This window comes from Columba livia, chromosome 29, assembly GCF_036013475.1.
Source record: "Columba livia isolate bColLiv1 breed racing homer chromosome 29, bColLiv1.pat.W.v2, whole genome shotgun sequence".
NCBI classification, from domain to species: Eukaryota; Metazoa; Chordata; class Aves; order Columbiformes; family Columbidae; genus Columba; species Columba livia.
In genome coordinates this window covers 169,456-186,216 of record NC_088630.1, presented here as the reverse complement: position 1 = coordinate 186,216, position 16,761 = coordinate 169,456, and the positions used below count along the sequence as shown (strand labels likewise).

The window sequence follows — 16,761 nt, the reverse complement described above, 5'->3', positions numbered from 1 at the left end:
GGTCCCAGTGGGACCCCCAATATCTCCCTGAGCCCCCCAGCACCTCCCCACGTCCCCCCATGTACCTCAGTACCCCCCGGTGCGTCTCCTCCCGCGTCCCCACATCTCCCCCCGGAGCCCCCAAGTGCCCCCAATCTCCCCCCGCACTGAGGACCCCTCAGCCTTTCCCCCCCTCAGCCGTGCCCCCCCCACTAGCATCCCCCCAGCCACCCCCCAGCATCCCCTCTCCCCCCCAAGCTCCCCCAACCCCCCAAGTGACCCCCAGCACCTCCGACCCCCCCAGTCTCCCCCCAAATCCCCCCAACCTCCCTCCATCTCCCCCCCCCGAACTCCCCAGCCCCCCCCGTCCGCAGGCAGCCCAGGCCCGGCCCCCCCGTTCCCCCCCCGGCTCAATGGCCCCGTTGTTCCCCCCACGCGTGGGCACAAAGCGCGGCCTGTGGCAGCCGGGCCCGCGCTGGGGGGGTGCGGCTGATCTCCCCCCGCCCGGGACACGCCCGACCCCCGCCCGCCCCGATGCGACGGTGACAGCGACAACCGCCCCCTCCCCGCTTTGTGTCCCCCCCCGCCCCTCCCGGGGCTGCGGCGCTGCCGTTCCCGGCCGGGGCCGCCGGGGGCGCCCATCGCCCCCCCGCCCCCCCGCCCCCCCGCTGCCGGTGCCGCTGCGAGCGCGGGGACCCGCCGGCGGAGCCAGGTAGGGCCGAGCGACCCCCTCCCCCCCGCTGTCGCGACATGTCGCGGCGGGCGCGGCACCCGCCACCGCCCCTCGGCAAAACGGCCCCCCCTCCACGCACCCCCAGCCCCCGCACCCCCCAGGGTCGCCGGCCCCACCGAAGCTCCGGACACCCCCGGACACCCCGTCCCCAGGACCCCCATCCGCGGACCCCCATTCCCTGCCCCCCCATCCTCATGCAGGCTGCCCCCATTCCCCGCCCCCCAGCCCCGCTGCCCCCCCAGCCGCCCCCGGCCCCTCTGTGACCTCCCCCGCATCCCCCAAACACCCCAGTCCCCCCCGGACCCATCGCACCCCCCGCCATTGCCTGAGGGCCCCCCCAATCCCCCTTCCCCCCTTTAGCCCCCCATCCTTGCTCAAAGACCCCCCGGGGGGTCCCCGGCTGCCGCCATGTCCCGGCGGGGGGGGTTGGGTGTAGCAGGACGCCTGGGTCCCCTCGGCACGGGGTGGGGGTGCCCGTGTGTGTCCCCCCCCGCCTTGATGCCGTCCCCGTGTCCACAGGCCGCTGTCATGGGGGGGGCAGAGCCATGAGCTGAGACCCCCCCGCCCCGCCCCCGCCGGGACCGCTGCCCGCCCCGAGGTGAGGGACTGGGGGACTGGGGGCACTGGGGGGACTGGGGGACTGGGGGGACTGGGGGGACTGGGGGCATTGGGGGCACTGGGGGGACTGGGGGGACTGGGGAGCGGGAGGGAGGGGGTGCAGCCATAGGGGCACAGCAGAAATGGGGCGCTGGGGGGGGCACTGGGGGCGCGGGGGGCACTGGTTTGTACTGGGGATGCTGGGTGCCAGTGGGAGGTGTCGGGGCCACTGGGGGGCGCTGGGATGCGCCGGTTTGCACTGGGTGGCGCCAGTTTGCACTGGGGGGCACTGGTTTGCACTGGGAGGTGCTGGAGGCAATGGGGGCACTGGTTTGCACTGGTGGATACTGGGTGGTGCTGAGGGCACTGGGCTGCACTGGGGGGTACTGGGAAGCATCGAGGACAATAGGTTGCATTGGGAGACACTGGGAGCTCTGGTTTGCACTGGTTTGCACTGGTTTGCCCTGGTAGCATGGGGTTGCAGTGGTTACACTGGTTTGCACCGGGATGTGCTGTGGGCACTGGTTTTCACTGGTTGCTACTGGGGAAACTGGGAGTTATTTGGGGCAGTAAGTTGCACTGGGAGGCACTGGGAGCACTGGTTTGTACTGGTGCGCGCCGGTTCGTACTGGTGTGCACTGGTTCGTACTGGTCTGCACTGGTTCATACCGGTGCACACTGGTTTGTACTGGTCTGCACCGGTTCGTACTGGTCTGCACTGGTTCGTACCGGTGCACACTGGTTTGTACACGTGCACACTGGTTTGTACTGGTCTGCACTGGTTTGTACCGGTGCATGCTGGTTTGTACTGGTGCACACTGGTTCGTACTGGTGCACACTGGTTCAGACTGGTCTGCACTGGTTTGTACTGGTCTGCACTGGTTCGTACTGGTGCACACTGGTTCAGACTGGTCTGCACTGGTTCGTACCGGTGCACACTGGTTCATGCTGGTGCGCGCTGGTTTCTCCCGGCGGGGGGCCGGCGGTGACGCTGCCCCCCAGCCCCCGGCAGGATGCGGGGCGCCCCCCGGCCGCTGTGCCTGCTGCTGCTGGGCTCGGCCGCGCTGGCCGCCCTCCTGCTGCACCTCTGGGCGCCCAAGGGCCCCCCCAGCGTGGACCTGCGCCGGCCGCCCCCCCAGCGCCTGCTGCCCCCCCCGCTGCCCCCCCCCGCCCGCTCCTACCCCCACGTCCCCTTCCGCCTCAAGGAGGAAGTGATGGAGTAAGGAGCGGGGGCACCCACGGGTGGGGAACGATGGGGGGGGTCGTGGGGTGGGACTGATGGGGGGCACACATTGGGGGGGGCTCCATAGGGTGGGGGGCACCCATAGGGTACGAGTACCCGTGGAATGGGGTACTCATGGGGTGGGGGCACCCGTGGGGTGGGGGCACCCATGAGTGGGGACACCTATGGGGGGAGCAGCAATGGATCTGGGGACCCATGGGGTGGGGGGCACCCATGGGGGGAAACTCATGGGGTGGGGACGCCTCAGGGTGGGGGGCACCCATGGAATGGGGTACTCATGGGGTGGGGGTGACCCATGGCGGGGGGCAACCCACGGATGGGGGCACCCAAGGGTGGGGAGGGGGACCCAAGGAGGGGTGGGGGGCACTGGGGCACCCCTGGGGATGGGGCTGCCCTGGGCCGGTGCGGGGGGGCGTCCCCCGTGCCCCCCATGGGTGACGCTGGGGGGGGCTCAGGCTGCTGCCCAGGAACGGCTGCTCGTGCGAGGGGGGGGCGGCGGGGCTGGCGCTGCCCCTGCAGCGGCAGCTGTTCGGGACGGGCCCCCCCGTGGACTTCGCCAGCGCGTTCCCCCCCGGCGAGCGGCTCCGCGCCCAGCGGCTGCGCCAGCAGGAGTTCCAGAGCTACCGCCTGCGGTGAGGGCGCGGGGCACGGGGACATGGGGACACGGGAGACATGGGGGACACGGGGGACATGGGGGACACGGGGGACACGGGGGACATGGGGGGACATGGGGGACACGGGGGACACGGGGACACGGGGACACGGGAGACATGGGGGACACGGGAGACATGGGGGACACAGGGGACATGGGGGACATGGGGAACACGGGGGACATGGGGGGACATAGGGGACACGGGGGACATGGGAGGACATGGGGGACACGGGAGACATGGGGGACACGGGAGACATGGGGGACATGGGGGACACAGGGGACACGGGGGACATGGGGGGACATGGGGGACACGGGGGACATGGGGGGACATGGGGGACATGGGGAACATGGGGGACACGCGGGGACACGGGGGACACGGGGGGACATGGGGGACACGGGGACTCAGGGGACACGTGGGACATGGAGACATGGGGGACACAAGGGAAATGGGGGACATGAGGGAAGTGGGTGCACGGGGGACATGGAGGTGTGGGGGGCATGGGGGGACACGGGGGCACGGCGTGGGGCAGGGGTCCGGGGGGTGGAGCCGGTGCCTCCCCCTGCCCCAGGGTGCAGTCCCCGGCCGACCGGCTGCTCATCGTCCCGGCCAACTCGCCGCTGGAGTACCCGGCGCAGGGCGTGGAGGTGCGGCCGCTGCAGACCGTGCTGGTGCCCGGTGAGCGGGCGCGGGGAGGGGACCCTGCGGGCACGGAGGGCGGGGGTGCTGCTGTGGGGTGGCACCGGGGGAGGGGGGAAGGGGGTGACCCCCCCGGGGTGTTTGGGGGGCCCAGCCCCACTCACCCCTTTGTCTCGGACCCCCCAGGGCTCAGCCTGCAGGCAGCGGGAAGGAAGAGCTACGAGGTGAGGGGCGTGGCCAGGGCGTGGAGGGCGTGGCCAGGGCGTATGTGGGGCGTGGCCAGGGCGTGGTCAGGGTGTGACCAATGCGTGGCCAGGGTGTGGTCAGGGTGTGTCAGGGTGTGGTCAGGGTGTGTCAGGGTGGGGTCAGGGTGTGGTCAGGGTGGGGTCAGGGTGTGGTCAGGGTGTGGTCAGGGTGTGGTCAGGGTGTGTCAGGGTGTGGTCAGGGTGTGTCAGGGTGGGGTCAGGGTGTGGTCAGGATGTGTCAGGGTGTGGTCAAGGTGTGGTCAGGGTGGGGTCAGGGTGGGTGAGGGTGTATCGGGTGTGGCCCAGGCGTGGGGCGCCCCAGGCAGGTGCCCCGTGTCCCACAGGTGAACCTGACGGCGTCGCTGGGGACGCTGGCGGTGGCGGGCGTGGTGGAGGGCGTGGTGCTGCGGGGGGAGGGGCAGCCCCACCTGTCTCTGGCCGCCGCCCGCCTGGACCACCTGAACCGGCAGCTGCAGTTCGTCACCTACACCAACACGCTGTTCCACCCCGACACGGCTGACATCGGTGCGGACGGGGCCGGGGGGCCGGGGAGGAGGGTCAGGGGGGCCGGGGGGCGGGACCGGGGCATGCAGGATTTGGGGAGAGAGGGCTGGGAACCAGGCGGGTCCCATGGGTGACACCTGGGTGGGTGCAGGTTTTGGGGTCCCAGGGCTGGGCCCTGGGTGGGTGTGGGTTTCGGGGTGTCACAGCTGGGCCCTGGGTGGGTGCAGGTTTCGGGGTGCCCTGGGTGGGTGCTGGTCCCCGTGGGGTGTCCCCAGGTGGGCGCCCCCCCCAGCACCCCGTTCCCCCCCCAGTTCAGTTCTCCACCCCCGGCCACGTCGCCGCCTTCACCATCCGCATCCGGCACCCGCCGCCCCCCCGGCTGTACGGACACCCCCCCGGGGACGGCGACGGTGACGGGGACACGGACGGGGACGGCGAGAGAGGTGAGGAGCGGGGACCCCGAACCAGTGCCCCAGTGTGGCCGCCCGGTCCTCCCGGTGCGGGTGCCCCGTCCCCCCGGCGCCGGGTGCCCCGCGCCCCAGCCCCCGCTGTCCCCCCAGCGTACAACGTCACCGCGCTGGTCACCATCGCCACCAAGACGTTCCTGCGGTACGAGAAGCTGCGCGGCCTCATCGCCAGCGTGCGCCGGTTCTACCCCGACGTCACCATCGTGGTGGCCGATGACAGCCAGCGCCCCGAGCCCCTGCGCGGCCCCCACCTCGAGCACTACCTCATGCCCTTCGGAAAGGTGGGACCCAGGGACGGGGACACTGGGGAGAGGGCACACGGTGGGGACAAGCAGGGTGGTGGGATCCCCCGCGATGGGGCACTGGAGAGGGGGGACACGGGGGCCTGTGAGGTGGTGGGACCCCAGGGACGGGGACGCTGGGGAGAGGGGACACGGGGGGGACAGGCAAGGGGGTGGGACCCCAGGGGTGGGGGACACAGGGGGACAAGCAGGGCGGTGGGACAGCAGTTCCCTGGGGAGGGGGGGCACGTCAGGACCCTGTGAAGGGACACGGGGGACCGCGGGGCTGGGAGGGGGTGGCCACGGGACGCCGTCCCCGCTGTCCCCGCAGGGCTGGTTCGCCGGGAGGAATTTGGCCATCTCGCAGGTGACCACCAAGTACGTGCTGTGGGTGGACGACGATTTCATCTTCACCCCCCGCACGCGCCTGGAGAAGCTGGTGGACGTGCTGGAGAGAACCAGCCTGGACCTGGTGGGGCCCGGGGGGGGCCTGGGGGGGCCCGGGGGACACCGGGGGACACCGTGGGCTCCAGGTCCCCAGGCACTGGGTGGGGGATCCCGATGTCCCATGTCCCCAGCACCAGGGGAAGGTCCACGTCCCACGTCCCCAGTGCGCAGAGGTGGGGGTGTCCCAGTGCCCCCCAGTGTCCCCAGCACAGAAGGGGGGGCTCCCAGTACCCACCAGTGTCCCCAGCGCCAGGGGGTGGCCCCAATGCCCAGAACCGGGGGGGAGGGAGGTGTCCCAGTGCCCCCCAGTGTCCCCAGTGCTGGGAGTGTCCCTGTGTGTTCAAGTGCTGTAGGCGGGTGATGCTGAGGGGTCCCGGAGGCGCCCCAGAGAGTCCTGGGGCTGCACTGGGGGGTCCCGGGGGACACTGGGCGTCCCGGGGCTTTCCCAGTGCTGCCGGTGGGTGATGCTGGGGGGACGGGGGGGTCCTGGTGCCGCTCTGGGGGGACGGGGGCTTCTGGTGCTGTTCTGGGGGGACGGGGGGTCCCGGTACTGTTCTGGGGACGCTGGGGGTCCCGGTGCCGTTCTGGGGGTACTGGGGGTTCTGGTGCTGTTCTGAGGGCGCTGGGGGTCCCGGTGCCGCTCTGGGGGCGCTGGGGGTCCCGGCGCGCGCTGCCAGCCCCCGGTGCCCCGCAGGTGGGCGGCGCGGTGCGGGAGATCACGGGCTTCACCACCACGTACCGGCAGCGGCTGAGCGTGCGGGGGGGCGGCGCGGGGGGGGGACTGCCTGCGCACCCAGCCCGGCTTCCACCACCGCCTGGCCGGCTTCCCCGCCTGCGTCGTCACCGACGGCGTCGTCAACTTCTTCCTGGCGCGGACCGACAAGGTCCGGCAGGTCGGGTTCGATCCCCGCCTGCGCCGGGTCGCGCATCTCGGTGAGGGGGCGGGACGGGGCGGGGCTCTGGGGGTGGGAGGGGTCGGGGGGACCCTGGGGGTGCTGAATGCTGAGATCCTGGCGGGGCGGGGGACGCTGAGACGCTGGGGACACCCCTGGGTCACTATGGGGGCCGAACGGGGGCTTGGGGGGGTGGCACCGCGGATGCCGAAGGACTGAGCCGGTTTTGGGGTGTGTCCCCCAGAATTCTTCATCGACGGGCTGGGGGTGCTGCACGTGGGCTCGTGCGAGGACGTGGTGGTGGATCACGCGTCCAAGCTGGCGCTGCCGTGGCGGCGGCCGGAGGGCGAGCGGCAGTACGCGCGGTACCGCTACCCGCCCCCCCGCGACGACAGCCTGCGCGCCAAGCAGCGCCTCTTCTTCTTCAAGAACCGCTTCAAGTGCATGGCCGGAAACTAGCGACCCCCGGGACAGCGCGGAGGGGACAGAGCTGGGCCCCCCACGGGACACCCGGGAGGGACACCCCTATGGGTCACCCCCACGGGACACCCCCATGGGACACCCCCTAGGGGTCACCGAGGCTCAGTCCTGGGGGACACCCCCATGGGCCACCATGGGCCACCCCATGGCCCCCCCGGGACTGCAGCCAACCTGGAGCACCCCCGCCCCCCCCCTCCCCCGGCGTTTTTAGCTCTTTTGTACTTTGGGGTGTGGGGGGGACGCAGACCCCCCCAGGGGACCCAGGTGTCCGGGTGTCCCCCCTCCTTTTTGATTCCCCCCCCAGTTTTCTACTGTACAGCCCCCCCCCTCGTGCTGTCGCCAGGATTTTTGTGCCAAGTCTCGGCCCCGCCCCCCCGGGACCCCCCCGCGGCCGGGCTGGGGGAGGGGCTGGGGGAGGGGCTGCCCCCCCGCCCCCCCCGCCCTTTTCTACCCAATGGATGGTGAGATTTTAACCAGACCGAAATCTGCCTCTTTCTTCATCAAAATAAATGAGGGAGGGGGGGCCCCACCCAGGCCAGGCCACGCCCCTGCATACATTAACCTCGCCCATTTAAGCTCCGCCTCCTTCTTCAAGCCCCGCCCATACACCCATCCCAGCCCCGCCCTATCAATCAAACCCACTTCTTAACCCCGTCCCTTTCTAACCCGACCACTCCCATCTTAGCCACGCCCCTTCTTCAAGCACCACCCACTTAGCCCCACTCCCTTTGTTCAAGCCCCACCCAAACTCTTATTAGCCCCGCCCCTCTACGACCCACCACACCCACATTAGCCCCTCCTGTTTCCTCAGCCCCACCCCCTTTATGTGAGCCCCGCCCACACCCTCTTAGCCACGCCCTACAATTTAAGCACCGCCCATCTTAGCTCCGCCTCCTTTCTTTAAGCCCCGCCCCAGCACACGTGTCCACTCCAGCGGGGGTCCCGTGGGAGGGTCCCGGCGTGGGTGTGGTCCCAGGGTGTGGCTGCACTATTGGGCGGGGCTATAGGGTGTGGCGGGCGTGGCCTGTCTGGGTGTGGGCCCTCGGGGCGTGGCCGGTGATGAAGAGGGCGGGGCTTATCCCTTGGACCCTCCCCCGTCCTTGAGTCCCCATCCCACTGTCCGCGCATTCCTGCCCCCTGCGCTGTCCCCAGGGGTTTGGGGCCACCGGGGGGGTCACACACCCCAGGCCGCCAGAGCCCCCCACGCCCCCGCCAGCGTTGCATATTTTTATTGGATCAAAGTTACAGAGATTGGGGGGGGAGGGTAAAATAAAAAATAAATAACCCTCTGCCCCCCCGCGGCGCTGCCCCCCCCGCCCGGCTTGCTGGGGGGCAGAGGGCACAGGACCCCCCAGCCTGTCCGTCTGTCCTGGGGGGGCTGCGGGGGCTTATGTACAGAGTGACACCATCCGCCTGTCCGTGGGGGGGGGGAGCGGCACTGTGCCCCCCCCGGGCCCTGGCAGCAGGTGGGGGGGGCCGGTGGGGATTCCCGGTCCCGGGGGTCCCGGCGCCCCCCGCTCAGTCCTCGGTGATGCCCCTTGGCCCGCAGCTCCTCCTGCACCCGGGCGAGGTACGTGGGGTCGGGGTACCCCGAACCTGTGGGGGCGGGGGGGGCGGGTCAGTGCGTGCACCCCACGGCTGGGTGCTGCCCCCCCAGCCATGGACCCCAGACCCCCAAGCCTGCCCCAGAGATGTCCCCCCCTACCCCAGGGATGGTGCCCGCCCCTGAATCCAGGGGGTGCCCCCCCCACGCCAAACAGGTGTCAGGGACAGTGCCCCCCCCCCAGCCCCCCAAACCTGCCCCAAGGAAGCTCCTTCGACCCCCCCAGCCATACCAGGGATGATGCCCCCCCCATGGGTGTCCCGCCATCCCAAACGGGAGCCAGGGACAGTGCCCCCCCAGCCCCCCAAAACCTGCCCCAGGGTTCCCCCCCCATCTCAAATGGGTGCCAGAGATGGTGCCCCCCAGCCCCCCAAAACCTGCCCCGGGGTGCCCCCACCATCCCAAACGGGAGCCAGGGATGGTGCCCCCCCCAGCCTCCCAAAACCTGCCCCGGGCTGCCCCCCCCATCCCAAATGGGAGCCAGGGACAGTGCCCCCCCCAGCCCCCTAAAACCTGCCCCAGGGTTCCCCCCCATCCCAAATGGGAGCCAGGGACAGTGCCCCCCCCCCAGTCCCCAAAAACCTGCCCCGGGGTGCCCCCCCCATCCCGAACAGGTGCCCGGGGACGGTGCCCCCCAGCCCCCAAAACCGGCCCAGGGCCGCTCCCCCCCGCGCCCGGGGCTCCCGCCCCCCGCCGCCCCCACGCACAGCTGGGGCCCCCCCGCGCAGTTGGTCTTGTGGTGGATGTCGTTCCAGGTGATGACGTTGGCGCGGCCCCGTGGTCAGCGAGGTGCCCACGGTGAAGGTGAGGCGCTGCGCGATACGCCTTGCGGAACAGCGCCAGCACCTTGTTGCCCTCGGGGCAGTCGGGCAGGTACGCCACGTCGCGGGGGTGCCGGGGGTAGCGCACCCCCCGGGTTGGGGTGCTCCGCCTGCGGGGGGCACGACCGGCGGGCTGGGCGCAGGGGGGCAAGCGGGGGGGGCGGGGGCGCCCGGGGGGGTTGGGAGGCACCTGGGGGGCATGAGAGCACCTGGGGGGGATTTTGGGCACCCAGGGGGGGGTTTGGGGACCCAGGGGGGGTTTGGGCACCCAGAGGGGGCTGGGCCACCCCCGAGGGGGCTAAGGCGCCCAGGGGGGCTGGGGGGACCCCCGGGGGGGGGGGTGGGGGGCACCCTGGTGGGTTTGGGGGCACCCAGTGGGGTTTGGGAGCACCCCGGGGGGATCTGGGAGCACCCTGGTGGGTTTGGGGGGCACCCAGGGGGATCTGGGGGGCTCCCAGGGGGATCTGGGGGCACACCAAGGGGGGGTTGGGTGCACCCCAAGGGGGGTTTGGGGACACCTTGGGGATTTTGGGGGCACTCCAAGGCGGGTTTAGGTGCACCCTGGGGGTTTGGGGGCACTCCGAGGGGACTGGGGGGCACCCCAGGGGTTTGGGGGCACACCCAAGGGGGGGGTTGGGAGAACCCCAAGGGGGGTTTGGGCACGCCGGGGGTTTTGGGGTGGCACCCCCGGGGGTTTGGGGGCACCCGGGGATGCCAGGGGGCACGAGAGTTGAGTTGGGACAGCCGGCAGGTCTTGGGGGAGCCCAGAGGAGGTTTTTAGGGTGCTCAGGGATGCCTGTGGCACCCCAGAAGGGCCTGAGGATACCCAGGGGGTGCTGGGTTGGGGCACCCAGCACGGTTTGGGGGTGCCCATGACACCCAGTTGGGTTTGGGGGTGCCCAGGGGTGCCAGGAACACCCCGGCCATGACACCCATCAGGGTTTAGGGGTGCACCCAGGGTACAGAGATGGGTTGGGGGCACCCAGGAACGTTTTGGGGGTACCCAGGGTTGCCCATGACACCCAGCAGCGTTTGGGGGGTGCCCAAGGCCACCAAGGCCACAGAACTGAAGCGCAGCACCCAGCGCCTTCTGGTGGCACCCACGCGGGACCAGAGCCACCCCGTCAGGATTTGGGGGTTGGCCGCGGGGCGCCCATGAGGATTTGGGGGGTGCCCAGGGCACAGGACCGAGCCGTGACACCCACCACCCTCCAGCCCCAGGGAGACCCCCCCGGCCAGCGGCCGGGGGTCCCGTCTTACCCCTTGGACGCCGGGGCGGGAAGACGTACTGGATGATGATGGTGCCGAAGCCTCTCGTAGCCGGGGCAGCGGCAGCCCCCCGCGTCGCGCCGTTCACCAAGCATGCGCCCGTTGGGGGGGCTGGTTGCCCACCAGCGTGCCGTAGAAGCGGCCGCACATGGGGCAGGCGGTGCGCACGGCCAGCGCCCGCGTGATGCAGTCCTCGCAGAACGAGTGCCGGCACTTCTCCAGCGTCTTCATCTTCTGGATCTCCCCGAGGCAGATGGGGCACTGCCGCTCCGGCTCCTCCTCCCCGCCACGACGGGCCCCCCCCCGCCCGCCGGCGGGGCCGCCCCCCCCCGCCCCGCCCCCGGGCTCCAGGACCGTGGCGACGCGGCCGAGCAGGTCGTCGTGGCGCTGGGTCTTCTTCTTCAGCTCCTTCTCGGTCTCTTTCAGCAGAGCCTTAAGGGCCTTGCGGGCCGGGCAGAGCCCCCCCCGGGGGGCCGGGGGGGGGGCACGAAGAGCTGCAGGACGTAGATGTCGGAGGTCTCGCCGTCCACCATGATGGTGACCTTGGTCTCCTCCTTCAGCCGCGCCAGCTTGGCCGGGCTCTCCTTGGTCAAGAAGTCCCAGACGCGCTTGGAAACGGTCACTTTGTTTTTGGTGGCCCCCCCCGCAGGAGGACATCCTGGAGAGGACAAAGGACACTGCGGGGGGGGCCCCCAGGGGCAGGGGTTAGGGGGACACTCCCAAGGTGGCCCCCCAGTGTCCCCCCCGGGGTGTCCCCACAGCGCTGAGGGGACGTTGGTGGCCAAGGCAGCACCTCGGGGGACCGAACCTGCCCCCTCCTCACAAACGGAGTGGGCCAAACCCCTGGGGGTGGGGCGAGGGGACCCCCCAACCCCAGTGGGATATGGGGGGGGGACATTTGCCCACCCAAGCATCAAACTTGCCCCTCCCATCAAAAAATGAGCAAAACCCAAGGGGGGGTCACAGCCCCAAACCCACGGGGGTGATGAGGTTTGGGGACCCCCCCTCCCCCCCCAGCGCAGCACCCCCCATCCCAGGGGACAAGGGGGTTCCCCACACCCGGGGGGTCCCCAGCCCGGGGGGGACACCCACCTGGCGAGCCCCATGGGGGACAACACGAGCCAGCGACGGCGGCGGATCAGCGCAGCCACGAGCCACGGCTGGGGGGACACGGGGGGTCACACCGCGTCCCCCCGGCACAATTCCCCCCCCACCAGGAGACCCTACAACAACAACAACAACAGCAGCATAACCCGCCCCCCGCTGGCCCCAGGAGACCCTACAGTACCGAACGGGCCCGGGGACCCCCCAGAGCAGCCGGAGGGGTCACAAGCTCCTCAGCCCCCCCCCACACACACCTTCCAGCCCCCGCAAACCCCTCCAGCACCCCAGGCCGGGGGTGCTTCCCACCCCTCCATGTGCGGGGTCCCCACTGCTGGGGTGCCGAGTGCTGCCCCCCCCCCGGGGGCGCCCCCCAGCAGCTTCCCGGGGCCTCCATGCGGGGACAGGGATGCGGGCAGGATGGGGAGAGGCCGGGCCGGGGCGCAGGAGCGGGCCCGGGGGGGTGGTCGGGAACGGGGGGTCCGGATGATGCCCGGGGGGGGGTCCGGGGGGGCCTCCGGGCGGGCGCAGCGGCCCGTTCCCGGGGGTCGCGGTAGGCCCGGGGGAGGCCGGGCCAGGCCGAGGGGGCAGGCCCGGGGAGGCCGGGCCCGGTGGCGCCGGTAGCGGGGCAGGAAGGGTCCCCCCGCCCCCCCCCCCCCGGACCCACCATCGCCGGGCGGCCGGAGCATGGCGGGGGGGCGGCGAGGCCAAAGCGGCGGCGGCGGCGGCGGCGGGGGGGGCCGAGCCCGGAGCCGCCGCGTGTCACGTGATCACGCGGGGCGGGGCCGCCATGGCAACGGGGCGGGGGCCATGGCAACGAGCGCGCGGGGAGGGCGGGGCTGGGGACGGAGCACCGGGCCCGTCGCCATGGGAACGGCGCGTGATGGGGAGGCGTGGCTGGAAGAACAGGGCGGGGCCAGGGGAAGGGGGCGGGGCCAGGAGTCCCCGGTACGCGGCGCGGGCCTGGGGGGGTCCCGGTAACCGGGGGGCTCCCGGGGGCCGAGGCGGTGCCGGTAACGGGGCAGAGCCGGGTCTGGTTCAATAATTTATTTCTCAGGACACAGTGACGGGAAAACCCCCCGGTGCGGGGGGGGCCGCTGGTAACACGAGGTCGGGTCACACAGGGCCCCCCCGTGGGAACTGGGGTCCCCCCAGGGAGCTGCAGTAAGGGAGGGGGGCTCTGGTGACCCCCCCGGGGTCCCATATTGGGGGGGAACAGGGAATGCCCCCAGCCCCCCCCAGCCTGGCTCAGAAGGGAGGGGCAGCACCCCTGCCCCCCCCTTACCCTGGGGCAATTAGTGTTCAATTGTCCCTCCCTGCCCGGGGAAGGGGGGGGGGCAGAAGAGTCCCGGCTGCCCTTGTGTTTGGGGGGAGCCCCAGATCCCCCCTTGTGAGGGGGCAGAGCCTGACCCCCCACCAGACCCCCCCCTTAATAAAGTTAAGGCACTTGAGTAGCAAAACCCCAGGAAGGGGGGACTGGGGGCTGTGCACACCGAGGGGGGCAGCACATCCTGGGGGGGGGGGCTCTTGGTCCAGGGGGGGCGTCTTGGTCCAGGGGGGCCCCCTAAGCAAAGATGTTGGTGATGAAGTCGAGGAAGCGCTTGGCGTATTGCTCGGGGGTGCACCGTGGAGATCTCCGCTCCGGCCTGGGGGGGACACGGGGTCAGACCCCCCCAAACAACCACCGACCCCCCCCACAGTACCTCCTCACCATCACCACCCATCACCAACCCCCCAAAAAACAGGCAGCAGAAGGAACCCCCCCCAGTGTCTCCCCCCATCCCCATCCCCTCTCTCTCGCACCCCAACAAGGCTCTAACCACCCCCACCCCCCTAAAAGACACGGGGGACATCCCCTGCGAACCCCCCTATAAATAAGGGGCCCCGCCCGTGCCCCCCGCTCGGGGTGCCCTCCTCACCCCGTGTTTGACGGTCTTGGCCGCGTGCGCCGCCTTCTTGCGGGCGTCGTACTGGGTGAGGACGTCGATCAGCCCCATGAAATACACCTCGCGGCGGGGGGCGTCTGGGGGCGCACGGGGTGTCAGCACCACCCCGGCCCCCCGGCCCCCCCCACCCCAAACCCCCGGCTCACCCTCGGTGCCGCGGAGGGCGTAGACGTCAACGGAGGGGTCGAAGTCGCCGGGGCCGAGGGGGCGGTGGGAGTTGAGGTAACTGCCGATCCCCTCGGGGGAGGTGCCGTAGGAGCCCCCCCCCCCAAGCTGGGCCCCCCCCCGCCTCGTCACCGACCCCCCCTGTGGCCCCCCCCGTCATCTTCCTCCACCTCCTCCTCCTCCTCCTGCTCCGCCCGCCCCACCTCATGGATGCCCAGGAGGAGACTGTAATCCATGATCTTCAGCTGCACCAGGAACTGCGGGGGGGCAACAAGAGGTTACCTGGGGCTGGGGGGCACCCTGATGGCCGGGGGGGCACCCCGATGGCTGGGGGGGGCATCCCGCCCCCCCCGCAGCTCCCCAGTTCCCCCACCTCTACATCCCTCTTGAGCTTCTCCATGAACTCCCTCTGCGCCTCCTCGCCCACGTAGACCTTCTCGTTCTTGTTCAAGAAGTCCATGTCCTTCAGGGTGGGCAGGTCCTTGCCCTGGGGGGGGCAGCACCCCCCAAAAATATCAATTTGGGGGTGGGGACAGATAGGGGTTCCCCAGGAATGAAGGGGACACCCCAAAGCAGAGGACGCGTGTCTCCTGTGTTGGCCTCGTTAGGGTAACGCGCCAGCGTTATGGGGGGCAGGTAATGAGCTGTTACTATTGGGGGGGTAATGAGGCCTGGAGACCCTCCCCTCAAATTCTGGGGGGTCACAATGCCACCCCCAACCCCATTACCTTCTCCTTGTCACTGGCTTCTCGGGACACAAGCGAGCCCTGGAAAGACATGGGGGGGGAATCAGAGGTGATGGGAAGTGACAGGGGGGTCCTGCCCCCGGGGGGGGTCTCAGGTTGGGGGGTGACACCCCCGGTACCTTCAAGTCGTATTTCCTGTGGACGGGGAGGCGGTGGCTGAACGTGTTCCTCATGACCAGCAGGTAGGTGTCCTCGCTGTCCACGCTCAGCCGGTACATGCCCAGGAAGCGGGGCAGCAGCGTGCTCCCGTGACACTGCACCACGTACTGCGGGACGGGCACCGGGCGGCGACACCCACGCTGCAGGACGCGCGCCGCGGCCCCCCGCGGCCCCCCCCGCGGCCCCCGCCGTACCTGGTGGTAGTGGGACAGGAGGTCGTGGACGTCGGCCACGTCCTCGCTGGAAAGCTCCTTCACCACCAGCGTGCGGTCGGACGAGAGGAGGAACCGCCGGTCGCCGCCCTCCCCAGTGCGGGGGGCTCCCGCGTCAGCGACACCTGTTTTGGGGGACACACAGCGACGTCGAGCTCCAGGGGGGCCCTAAAGCACAGAAGACCCCCCCAAGGGGTGTCCCCCCACCTGATAGTCCTGGTCGTCGATGCCGGAAGCGCTCGCGGAGGTTGCGGAAGACTTGGGGGACAATATTCCTTGAACTTGAAGTGGCTGGGGAGGTTCTCCCTGGGGGTGTGGGGGGAAACCGTGAGATACTGGGGGTCCCCCCCCCCGGCCCCCTCCCCCGGGCCCCCCCCTCACCGGTTGAAGAGGTGGTTGTTGACCTTGATTTTGGAGCTGGCTTTGAAGTCGTCGGGCAGCAGCATCACGGGCAGCGGGACCTGGCTCAGCTCGTTGATCTGCGGGGGGCGGGGGACCCCCCAAAACCGGGACAACCGGGGCCCGTTAACCCCACTGCGGGGGTCCCGGGGTGGCAGTCCCCGGTAACGGCGAAGAGCTGGAGGGGTTGTGAGGGGGTCCTGGGGGGGCCCGGTAACGGGGCGGAGCCGAGGGGTCCGGGGGGGTCCCGGTAACGGGCCGGAGCCGAGGGGTCCGGGGGGGTCCCGGTAACGGGCCGGAGCCGAGGGGTCCCGGGGGTCCCGGTAACGGGCCGGAGCCGGTTCCGGTTCAACAGTTTATTTCTCAGGGCTCTGGCGCCCCAGCCGCGGGCGGGGGTCTAACGGCCCGGCCGTCCCTGCGGCGGGGTCCCGGGACGCCGAGGCGCCGGCGGCCGGCCTCACCTGGTGGTTAACGCCCCAGGCCAGCACGGCCAGGAGCGGGTCGGCGGCCCGCGGCACCTTCACCCGCTGCGGCACGAACCGCTTCTGCTTCTTCTTGGTCTTCGTGCGCGGCGCCGCGGGCCCGCTCGCTGCTGGCGCGCCGCCGCCGCCATGGCCGCCGCTTCCGCCCGCCCCGCCGCGGCGCCGGAAGCCGGAAGCCGCGCGCCGGAAGTTGGGTGAGGGCGTCTCCCCACCCTGCGCATACGCCCTGGGGCCGCAGGGACTCAGCGCTCAGTGCAGGGAATGTGTGATCCCTATAGGGGACGTGTGATCCCTATAGGGGACGTGTGATCCCTACAGGGGCAGCGTGATTCCTATAGGGGACGTGTGATCCCTTTAAGGGGTGTGTGATCCCTATAGGGAACGTGTGATCCCTTTAAGGGGTGTGTGATCCCTATAGGGAACGTGTGATCCCTTTAAGGGGTGTGTGATCCCTATAGGGGATGTGTGAGCCGAGCCGAGCCGAGCCGAGCCGAGCCGAGCCGAGCCGAGCCGAGCCGAGCCCCCGCCCCGCCCCGCCCCGCCCCGCCCCGCCCCGCCCCGCCCCGCCCCGCCCCCGCCCCGCCCCGCCCCCGCCCCGCCCCGTCCCCAATTCCCCCCCGACTCCTCTCAGTATCTCTGACCTTTATTGAGCCGCTCCCGGGGGGGCGGGACATGCAGCGCTGAGCGGGGGGGGGGACGA

The 16,761-nt window shown here is 71.1% G+C and overlaps 3 protein-coding genes across 3 annotated transcripts; 1 reads left to right on the top strand and 2 right to left on the bottom strand.

Moving 5' to 3' along the window:
- Positions 1 to 543: 543 nt before the first annotated feature.
- Positions 544 to 7,610, top strand: LOC135576659 (beta-1,4 N-acetylgalactosaminyltransferase 1-like). The gene is given in 13 exon segments (XM_065043415.1): positions 544 to 691; positions 1,232 to 1,310; positions 2,312 to 2,528; positions 3,008 to 3,184; positions 3,774 to 3,880; positions 4,028 to 4,065; positions 4,431 to 4,611; positions 4,902 to 5,033; positions 5,151 to 5,338; positions 5,670 to 5,810; positions 6,480 to 6,559; positions 6,561 to 6,718; positions 6,923 to 7,610. Coding segments are annotated over 11 exon segments (1,623 nt in total). The 5' UTR covers positions 544 to 691; positions 1,232 to 1,310; positions 2,312 to 2,322; the 3' UTR covers positions 7,138 to 7,610.
- Positions 7,611 to 8,371: 761 nt separating this feature from the next.
- On the bottom strand, positions 8,372 to 12,641 carry DTX3 (deltex E3 ubiquitin ligase 3). Its single transcript, XM_065043336.1, is given in 11 exon segments — positions 8,372 to 8,754; positions 9,467 to 9,536; positions 9,538 to 9,579; positions 9,581 to 9,673; positions 9,675 to 9,692; positions 10,843 to 10,857; positions 10,859 to 10,960; positions 10,963 to 11,342; positions 11,345 to 11,495; positions 11,497 to 11,528; positions 12,344 to 12,641. Coding segments are annotated over 11 exon segments (1,569 nt in total). The 3' UTR covers positions 8,372 to 8,386.
- A 343-nt stretch (positions 12,642 to 12,984) lies between these two features.
- On the bottom strand, positions 12,985 to 16,244 carry PIP4K2C (phosphatidylinositol-5-phosphate 4-kinase type 2 gamma). The gene is given in 13 exon segments (XM_065043421.1): positions 12,985 to 13,570; positions 13,572 to 13,598; positions 13,872 to 13,975; positions 14,045 to 14,216; positions 14,219 to 14,320; positions 14,437 to 14,550; positions 14,792 to 14,830; positions 14,929 to 15,075; positions 15,163 to 15,411; positions 15,413 to 15,445; positions 15,447 to 15,486; positions 15,562 to 15,659; positions 16,041 to 16,244. Coding segments are annotated over 12 exon segments (1,146 nt in total). The 5' UTR covers positions 15,627 to 15,659; positions 16,041 to 16,244; the 3' UTR covers positions 12,985 to 13,516.
- Positions 16,245 to 16,761: the final 517 nt, after the last annotated feature.